We start from the raw sequence: 10548 nt of genomic DNA, 5'->3' as shown, positions 1-10548 counted from the left end.
CAGTTAACACTAAGATTCCTGAGTCCTCAGTTGACTTCAGCTCTGGTAGCACATTCATGTACATTTCCCACCAATCTCACAACATTATTAGTTTCTCTTCTTGTTGTGTTTCTTTATTCACTGCCAACAAGGTGCTCAAATTACAGACTTCATGGTTTTATAATGTCTCTGAATTTTCCTAGGAAACCAGGATCTCAGCTCTGTTCACGGATGGGCAGCAGGTATCAAATAAACATAAGGAAGTACTACTTCACACAACACACGGTCAACCTGTGGAACTCATTGCCAAGGGGTGTTGTGAAGGCCAAAAGTATAACTGGGTTTAAAAAAAAAAAAAAAGAATGAGATAAGTTCATGGAGAACAGGTCCATCAATGGCTATTAGGCAAGATGGTCAGGGATGCAACCCCAAGCTTTGGGTGTCCCTAGGCCTCTGACCGCCAGAAACTGAGACTGGAGAACAGGGATTGGATCATTTCATGATTGCCCTGTTCTGTTCATTCCTGCTGAAGAAGCTGGCATAGACCACTGTTGGAAGACAGTGTACTGGACTAGATGGACCATTGGACTGAGCCAGTAAGGCTGATCTTATGTAGTGGCCACAGTGGGTCAGGTTTTCAAGATGGGTGCCTCAGTTTTGTCCACAAAACTTGAATTTGTTCAGATGGATGGGTACCTAGCTATGTGATTGCTGGCGCTGCAGACACGAGTATATATTCTGCTCATGCTGTTGGCCCATGTGCAGGCCCATTTTAGGTACCTATATGTGACGGGGTGGTAGGCTGTGTCCCGGCCTCTTCCATGGACACAGACTGCTCTGAGTCCCTCCAAAGTGTTCTAGGGATGCCTGCTCCTGAGATCCTGGTGGTAAGGGCTCTGATGACTGTTTGACCCCAATGGATGATCTTAAGTCACCTTTACACTTAACCTTTGTTTTCTTTCTCCTCCCTCTTGTCTATACTTTCGTGTCTAGGTTCCTCCAGCCCCTTTACCTATATTTCCTCTTTACCTGGCCCTTCAGGTTTTATTTCCACCCTCCTGGGCCTCCATACCTGCCTTGGTGTCCCTGTTAGAAAGGGATTCCAGTCCATGCCCAGTAGAAGGCAGTGGGACAATCCATCCACTACCCCTACATGTTTCTGCCTAAACTTCCCCTTAATTTTCAGAGTCACCTCTGCCATTGGGCAGAATTTATTGTCCCCATGGACCTGGTATTCAGTTTTGATCCTACCTCTGGGAAGTATCCAGTGGGGTTTCACTAACTCCTGCCTGATTAGCAAACAGGATGAAGCTGTGTCCATTAGTCCCTTTGGTGGCTCCTCCCTACCCAGACTGATACGGTAGGTACTTTCTTTTTTCTTCCCTGCCTGGGAGTCTTGTCCCAACCACAAAACTGGGCAAACCCACAGTCCATTTTCGGACAGTCTCTTTTTAAATGTCCTTCAGGTCCATGTCGGAAGCACACCGTAGGCCAAGCTCCCACTACAGTTCCTTGAGGCTCCTCCCTCTTCTTCTTGCTGCCCTTCCCAGCTGTAGGCACTCTGGTCCTTCTCAAATCTAGTCCCTTAAACCACTGACTCACTCTGGGAATGTCCGCCTCTGCAAATTCCTCTCACTTTAACTGTGGGGTCCAGATGAACTGGCTGGCGCCACAGAATCCATACTCGGGTATGCTCAGGGAGACTCTGAAGAAACTTCCAGAACCATGCAGTCCATGATCTCCCCCACAGTCTGAGTATCTGGCCTTACCAATGAGTGGCCCAATCTTTTAATTTCTGTCCAAATGCACAGAGGCATAATCCCTCAATCCATCTTTCAACTCTACATTTCTGGCAGTACTTTTCCGTGGACAGGCCCCACCTCGTCCAGCATGGCTGCCTTAATCATGTCATAATCTCTTGCCTGCTCATCACTAAAAGCCCTATATGTGCTTCCCCAGTTAAATAGGGTGTCAGTTGAAGGGCCCACATTGTTCTGTCCCTAGGAGGTCTCACTGCTCTTCCTTGAAAGGTAACCAAAAACACATCGGGGTTGTTCGCAGGTCCCATTTTACAGTCTGATCTCCTGTGCCTGGTTTCCATTTCCTGTCACGGGACTCACCAAACTTTGGAGGAGTTGTTGCCAGACCTGGGCTTGCTCCCGTATAAATTCCTGCCGACTCTTTTGCTGTTAAACCTACCGGGCAAGGAAAAGCTGTTTTTCTGCCTGCTGGGATTGTTGGAAGGTCTGTCGGGTCTTCTGCACCAGTGGTCTCCAAACGAGGGTGCGCGGGATGATCCCGGGGGGTGCGTGGCAGCAGTAGCGCCGCCGGACTGCACTCCGCCATTTTTTTCCTTCGGCAGCAGCTCTGCACGTCCACGGCTGGTGCTCCCCTCTGGCGGCCCGCCTGCGGCAGGTCTTCCATCGGTGGCGCATCTGCGGCAGGTCACCCTGGGGGTGCGTGAGCCAAAACGTTTGGAGACCACTGTTCTACACCAGCAGTTCTCAACCGGGCCGGTTTTAGGGGGTCTGCCAAGCAGGGTTGGCTTTAGACTAGCTGGGGCTCAGGGCAGAAAGCTGAAGCCTTGAGCCCAGCACCTGCACTAAAGCCCCAAGTCCCTGCACCCTGTGGGGTTAAAATCTGGAGCCAGGAGCCCCAAACTCTGATGCCTGGCAGGGCAGAGGCCTGGAACTGGGCCATGGAGTATTTCTAGCATATTGAGGGTGGGGGGAGGCTCAGAAACGGAAAGGTTGAGAACCCCTGTTCTACACTTCTCTTTGCTGCTTCATCACCCATTTCAGTGTTCCCTCCATCACCTGGACTGCCAAACCTCTACACCGGCTTCTCCAACAGGCTCTCCATTTGCATAGATTACAGGGAAATCCCTGATGATCCCCCAGCTGTGACAGAGAGGGGTGTTGCACCCCCACATCTTCCACAAACACAGACTGCGTTGAGACTTTTTTGCTTGTAAACACTAACGTATAGTCTATTTAATCCCCCTACCAATACATAGCACCTTTATATTGTATCTCAACTTTCTAAACTCTTCTCCAAAAGTCAGGTGGGGGGTAAGGTGTTTCCACTCAGAGACCTCACTTTGTCAGGCTCTCCTAGCTTTTTGTCTTTCTGTTTCTCTTAGGGTGACCAGACAGCAAGTGTGAAAACTCAGGACGGGGGTGGGGGCGGGGGGGGGAGGGAATAGGCACGTGTATAAGATAAAGCCCCAAATATCGCTCCATCTGGTCACCCAAGTTTCTTTCTCTGTCTGTTCCCCTCAAAGGGCTCCTGCCCATGTCCTTTTATACAGTTTCCCTGTTAATGGAATGATTGGTTCCTTGACTCACTAGCCCCAATCTGACCTCGTAATCAGGTACACCTCTATCCAATTAGGCCTTCTGTGAGGAACCGAATTAGTACGAATAGTGACCAGAGTGCTGACTCAAGTGCAAACCCTCAGCACTCTGTCACCTCATATCTGGAGATATGACCCCAAAATGTCCATTAGTGATCACCACACTCTATGCCCCCTGTTTCTGGGTCCTGATCATGTATCTTTTCCATATCACTGTACTCTGCTAGTGCCCATACTCCTTGCAGAAAGAGAAAAAGGACTGCAAAATTTTGTCCCTAGCAAAACTAGTCCTATGAGATGTATGAGACTGAAACTTACCTCCCAGCATCAAGTCCTTCCAGGGACACTGGTGTCCAGGACGTTGCCAATGGATGAACTGCCGATTGAACAGCAGACCTGAGAAGTAACTGGAGCTTCCTGACTCTCTGTTCAAGCTGCACCTTCCTCCTGATTGCTGCAGTTCTGTGCCTCTCTTTCCCCAGGCTTTCTATCAAAGCATTAGAATCTGTGCTTTTCAAGGGTGGCAATGAGAGACTGGTGAGAGCGCTCAGGAAGCAGAGGACTTGGACTCTTGTGGAAAACCCCAAGACTCACCATGAGGGAGTGTGTCTGCTGGTGAGGTAAGAGATCTAGGAGGCATCATTTTATCCTTGGGAATGAGTAGCCACTAGAGTGGCTGAGAGGGAACCTCCCGTTTATAGCTTTGTGGGCGGGGGGTGCGGGGGTGTCCTGGGTGGAAACACACAGCTCCCACTCCTAGCTATCAGAGCTGTATGCTCAGAGCAGCTGAGTTTTTGAAGTGTGCAATCTAGCCCATGAGCGGTTTCTTTTGTCTTCCAGTCTTCTGCTAAGATCTGGACTCATAACACCTGAGATCATACAGAGCCTCCTCCCCTGGGTGAATTCCCCCTCAGAAAACCACCGAGTCACCAGCACAGCTTTCCTTGCCCAGGTAAGACACAGGGCTCTGAAGAGCAGTTTCACCATTAGACTCTTGTCTGCCTTTCTTTCGGGAGTTGTACAGTTCAGTTCATAGGAGTAATTGTCAGTTTAGACAGTAGAATAGCTCCTCCTTTATATGGAAACCTCACCAGGAACTTCACGATACCTTTCTGAGTCCTTCTCTCTCTGTGGTTTTTATTGCCGTCATTGCCTATACTAGCTACACAACCACAGGTGCTGGCTGAGAGAGATACGGACAGAGTTTGGATGAGTGGACCTCTTCTGCCAAGTCCTAGTGCTGATCCTAACCAACAGCTCCTGATTTTGGTTTAGCTCAGCACATCTTCTGAATGAACCGAGCGTCCTAATACTACCAACCAAGCAACCTACAACTACATTGATGTCTATCTTAGGTTCTCATTACTCTAGTATCTGAGGACCTCCAAACTCTTTAATGTCTGTATCCCCACCACACTCCTGCGAGGTAGGGAAGCACTATGTTTCCTATTTTACAGGCAGGGAACTGATGCACAGAAGGGCTAAGTGACTTGCCCAAGGTCACACAGGAAGTCTTTGAGGGAGCAGGAAATGGAACCTGGGTCTCCTAAGTCCTAGGCTAGTGTGGGGATACCTGCTGGAGCATCCTCCCTTTCCACAGTCTTCCTCCAACATCTGCATCATATTTCCCACTTATGCTAAGCAACTATCTTCGGGGCTTATCTGCTTCTAAGAAAAACAACCTCTCTGTGCCTGTGATGGGCTGTACCTGGGCTTTAAGGCTCCTTACAAGAGGCCCTGTGGTCCTACTGCACCCTACCCCAGGAAAAGAGCCCCCAATGTGGCTCTCTCTAGAGAGGCCTCATGAAAGCAGCCAATCCGAGCCCATCAGGCTCGGCTAAAAGGAGCTGAATGAGGAGAGGCTGAAGGAACTGGGAATGTTTAGTCTACGGAAGAGAAGAATGAGGGGGGATTTGATAGCTGCTTTCAACTACCTGAGAGGTGGTTCCAGAGATGATGGTTCTAGACTATTCTCAGTGGTAGAAGAGGACAGGACAAGGAGTAATGGTCTCAAGTTGCAGTGGGGGAGGTTTAGGTTGGATATTAGGAAAAACTTTTTCACTAGGAGGGTGGTGAAACACTGGAATGCGTTACCTAGGGAGGTGGTAGAATCTCCTTCCTTGGAAGTTTTTAAGGTCAGGCTTGACAAAGCCCTGGCTGGGATGATTTGATTGGGGATTGGTCCTGCTTTGAGCAGGGGGTTGGACTAGATGACTTCCTGAGGTCCCTTCCAACCCTGATATTCTATGATTCTATGATTCTATGAAGGGCTTTAGCAGGTCAGTTTCTGGCAGGAACTGGAGGGACAAGAAAGGGCGCTGCTCTCTGGCCACAGAAATTCAGGGGACAGCCAGAGTTTGATTCTGGCAGCCTTTACTTAAGCTGGGTTTTCAGGAAGAGAGTCCCGAAGAACTTTAACCCTGAGGTGAGGGTGAAGCTAAAAGTGGCAGGTAGGAAGAAGCGACAATGAACTGAAATCAAGCAGTGCCTAGCTCCTGTTTATAGGATAAATGGTTTGGAACCCAGAGTTAGGGGCAGGCCCAGGTTCCCCTACCACCAACAGTGGCATAAGCCCCATGGAGGGGACAATGCTAATGGAGAGCTTGAACAAAGGGCAGAATGTAAAGGACCCAGAGCTGGGGCTGGAGACCCTAGTGAGGGCAATGGGACTGTTTTGGACTACCCCAGAAGGGGTTCATTTGGACTTTGGGACTCAGCCAGAGGCCTGAGCCACAGAAGACTCACTGAGGACGGCTGGCAGGGTGCACCAGGGGTGAGAAGAGGACTGTGATACCATACCCAGCCACTAAGAGGCTCTCAAGAGGTGAGTGGATCCCTATTCTAGTGCCCAAAAGGAAAGCTCCATGTTTTGTAGACCTTTCTCATTTGTGTGGAATACTAAAGTTACAGTGTATTATGTGCCAAGTATCAGAGGGGTAGCCATATTTGTCTGTATCCTCAAGACTGGGGCTGTAGGAGGACTCCTTGTTGTTTTTAGTGTATGACATGTCTGCTCAAATTCTATTCCCAATCTTAACGATCATATTGGGGCTAATGGACAGGTTGATTTTCTTTCAGCTAATGAGTGATCCCATGCTCAGGGAGAAGAAGTTCCTTAAGCCAGTCTTACACATCTTGGAAGAAAAGTCCCATGATAGGAACAGCATTGTCCGGCAGATGGCTGTAAGAGGCCTGGGAAATTTAGTCTATGGGGCACCTGAGAAGGTAAGAGAGAAGACTGACTAGAATGCAGCATAACTAGAGAAACCAAGGGAAACAGTTGTTCGGAGTTTACAGAGGCTGCACACAATGCACTAGGCCAAATTCTGCTCTCCCACATACCCGAGTAACCTCTTTGCAATCAATACAGAGCAAGCTAGATCCTTTGCTAAGCTGGGCATAAGCAAACAATCTGTGCACTTTAATATGACCATGTGTAAATGTCTCCATCTAGGAACAAAAAATGCAGGCCATACTTACAGGATGAGAGACTCTATCCCAAGAAGCAATGATGCTGAAAACCACTTGAGTCATGGCAGAGAATCAGTTGAACATAAGGTGTCCCAATGCGAAGTTGTGGCCAAAAGGGCTGAAATGATCCTTAGAGGCATAAAGAGAGGAATCTTGACTAAGAGTAAAGAAGTTCTTTTCCCTCTGAATATGACACTCATGTGAGCACTGCTGGAATGCTGTGTCCAGATCAGGTGTCCACAATTCAAGAAGGATGCTGATAAATTAGAGAGGATTCAGAGAAGAGTCCCAAGAATTCTCAAAGGATTGGAAAAGATACCTCTAGTGATAGACTCAGGGAGCTCAATCTATTTAGCTTTACAAAGAGAAGGTTAAGGAGTGACTTGAGGACAGTCTAGAACTACTCACATGGGGAGCACATTTTGAGAATGGGTTCTTCCCATTAGCAAACAAAGGGATAAGAAGATTCAATGGGGGAAAATGAAGCTAGACTAATTCAGACTGGTAATAAGGCATTGATTTTTAATGGTAATTTTAATTAACCATTGGAACAATTTACCAAGGGTTGTAGTGGATTCTCTGTCACTAGCAATTTTAAAATCAAGATTGAACGTTTTTCTAAAAGATACACTCTAGTTCCAACAGAGTCTATTTCGGGGAAGTTCAATGTTATGCAGGAGGTCAGACCGGATAATCACAAGGGTTCCTTTTGGCCTTGGAATCTAAGTAACTAGGAATCTAATAATAGGATGACACAGGTGTATTATGGCCCCAAGTTTGGCTCATTGTAGCTCAAACCTGGTCTGAAATATAGCTATAGGTCTCCCGGGGGTGGAAGGGGGATATGAAATTCCCACAGCTTCATAATGCTAAAGAAAACGTATTAGAAGTGTGATCAGGGATAAGTGTTCTTTAATGTCGTATGTTTGTCCAGGTGAAAAAGCACAAGAAGTTTCTTATGGTCATACTGATCAGGGCCTTAAGTGACCCTTTCAGTTCTGAAGTCATTGGCGAGAGCATGAAAGCAGTGGCCAAAGTCCTGAAGGAGCTGAAAGAGAAGGACATAGGTTCTTCCTTCAGAGACCTCACCCAACAGATCCGGACCTACTTTGACAACGTATGTGACCAGAACTCTCCAGCCCCAGTTCAACCGATCTTGATTAGACTCCATTTACTCCCTGGGCATTGCTCATGTCAGAGTGAAGAGATGTTTCGGCCCCAGGGAAGAGAGGTGTTTTACGGAGGAGGAGAACATTAGGAGGATGGGGATGACATCCCTGCTCCCACAGTCTCCCCCTTCTGTTCTTCTTTCTTGCCACTGAGAACCTCAAAGAAAGTCTGAATACTAGATTAGGTAGCTAGATAACCATGAAAAGGGGGTTCCAAGGTACAATAGAGAGTGTTGGGCCTGCTCTATACCATTTTTACGTGAGAGGGTTGGCATGATTCCGTTTTGCAGAGAATTTTGAGATTTCAAATTTTGGTTTTGTTCCTATTTGTGGGAATCCCTCTCCCCAAACTTCAAAACTCTTTGTGAAACAGAATGACTATTCTCAGCCGAGCTCTATTGAAAGCCTTGGGTCCGGGCAGTCTGCTCTCAGACTATCCCGGTGCTGGGAACCCAGGAAACTGTGGGAGCTAGAAGTGCCAGGGAGTTGCCAATTTGAGAGCTGGAGTCCCAGACGCTGGGGGTTTGGAAGCCCACGATCCCAGTCAGCCTGCTAGATGGGCTTCCAAGGAGCTGAATGGGTGCACTGGCAAGACAGCAGGCAGGTTTCGAAGGACCCCTGCCTGGCTTCTGGAGGAATTTCATCCAAATGGAACTGTCGCTAAAATAGTTTGATGAATCAGCAAATTCGAATCAAAAATTAGTTCATGAAAGTGTTTCCGACTAGCTGTAGTTGGAATCCCTCGACTTTAGCGTAGAAGAGATGTCTGTGCGAAGTAATGATGTGATTGTCCCTTAGTTACTAACTTGTGGGGCTTTCTTGGCTGTAGGAGGACGATGCTCTTCGTTTATTGTCCTTTGTCCTGTTTGGCATCCTGGCCCGCCTGACCAAAAGAAAATGGAAGGGCTATTTCGCCGAGCAGGTTAGACAGAGCTGGGTCACACTTCTGCTGCACCTGCAAGACCCGAACCCCAGGGTTTCAGTGGTAAGACCGAGAGTGACTTATTTACTAAGCCAAAGGAATCTTCCTCACAATGCCAGGGGAGCTCTGCTATTCCTGCCTGCTGTGGAGGCCCAAATTCTCCCCTCAGTTCATTGCCCTCCTGCTGAGTCAGTTCCCGCCAGGTTGCTCCATGGCTGCCTCACCAGAATCCAGGATAGGTCATGGGTCTGAGCCCGACAGCTCTCTATTCCTGTCTGTCTCTGCACCCCAGGCCCCTGCCTCCCCAGAACAGAAGAGAGACCTGGTGAAGCAGCTTTCATAGGTAGATCTGTTCCAAAAAGACATTGATGCTACCTCCAGGTTGCAGCGGAATCTCTCCCCTCTATTAGTCATTCCTGCATGTTTTCTGCCAATTACATCCAGATGAATCCCTTTTTATCCTGGAATAGATGAGCAGTCAAGCAGATGAGTTCCCTTTGAACGACCATAGCACTCGGTAGGGAACAATTAAATGGTGTGACACGCTTTCTTTTTTTCAGGAATGCAGAGCTACGTTTCACCTCTGTGTCCCGTTTTTGGGACTGAAGAGGCTCCAAACTGCCATGAATCAACACCTTGATGGCACAGCCGAGCTGAAGCCTGAAGAGCTCCAGGTGGACATTTGCAGACACCTTGTGAGTGAGCTGTTGAAGTGTCTGAGATTCTTGACTGGAGTGGCATGTGGTGGTGTAGAGGTGTGGGGGGGACGTGTGATGGGTAATGGAAATAACGGTCAGAGTGGGATATATGACTGAGGGTGACGGGAAATGTAAATCTGCCACAGATCCCCATTTTTCCCACGTCCACCCAGTCACCGGTTCTTTCTCTGATTTACCTGTGGCTCGTAAAAGCATGTGCTGGCAGTCAAAGGGCACTTCTAGCCAGAGAGAGCTCATGTGTCCCTGATTTCCTCTAGGCCAAAGAGAATGCTGAGCTGCTGGAGAACTTGTACAAAAGCACCATCACGTACTTCTTTAGCAGCTGGGAAGAGATCCGGGCAGTTGCAGCCAAGTTAGCTGGTGAGAGATGATGCCCAGTGTCCCTTTTGGTATTCCCATTGAGGGAGAGAGAAAAAAATCCCACTGTGCAGCACTGAGCTGCCATTAATCTCTCTGTGCCTCAGCTTCCCATACATAAATGGGGAGGTTAATATCCCTACCTCTCCAGTGTGGTGGTCGGAGGAAATCATGACTTGCTATAAAGTGCTTTGGGATTGTTGCAGGGAAAGCACGGTGCAGTCATTTAGTAGTAGAGGCTGGGACACTGTCTCATAGGGCATGTTTACACTTGGAGCTGGGGGTCTAATTCCCAGCTTGATGAGACATACCCGCACTAGCCCTGAGTGCTAAAAATAGAGAGTAGCTGCGATGGCAGGAGCAGCAGGAGGTTTAACCACCCCAAGTATGATCCCATCCAAACCCCAGAGTCGATTCTCAAGGTGGCTAGCTCCTCCCACTGCTCGTGCTGCTTTAGCTACACTCTAATTTTAGCATGCGAGCGCTGTGCGAGCTAGTGTGGGCCTGTCCCATTGAACTGGGAGTGATCCCCCTCGCTCAAAGTGCAGACCCACCCACAGTGTTGCTCAGTGCTCT

General features: G+C 48.4%; 1 protein-coding gene across 1 annotated transcript; it reads left to right on the top strand.

The window, feature by feature from the left end:
- The first annotated feature begins 4220 nt into the window (after positions 1 to 4220).
- Positions 4221 to 9428, top strand: LOC141975309 (protein maestro-like). The gene is made up of 5 exons (XM_074935606.1): positions 4221 to 4286; positions 6413 to 6559; positions 7740 to 7922; positions 8804 to 8896; positions 9408 to 9428. Exons 2-5 carry the CDS (start codon positions 6416 to 6418, stop codon positions 9426 to 9428), a joined length of 441 nt encoding a protein of 146 aa, XP_074791707.1. The 5' UTR covers positions 4221 to 4286; positions 6413 to 6415.
- The last annotated feature ends 1120 nt before the right edge of the window (positions 9429 to 10548 follow it).

Source organism: Natator depressus, chromosome 20 (assembly GCF_965152275.1).
Source record: "Natator depressus isolate rNatDep1 chromosome 20, rNatDep2.hap1, whole genome shotgun sequence".
Taxonomy (NCBI): Eukaryota; Metazoa; Chordata; order Testudines; family Cheloniidae; genus Natator; species Natator depressus.
The sequence above is the reverse complement of the archived record's forward strand: the minus strand, read 5'-3'. Positions and strand labels throughout refer to the sequence as shown.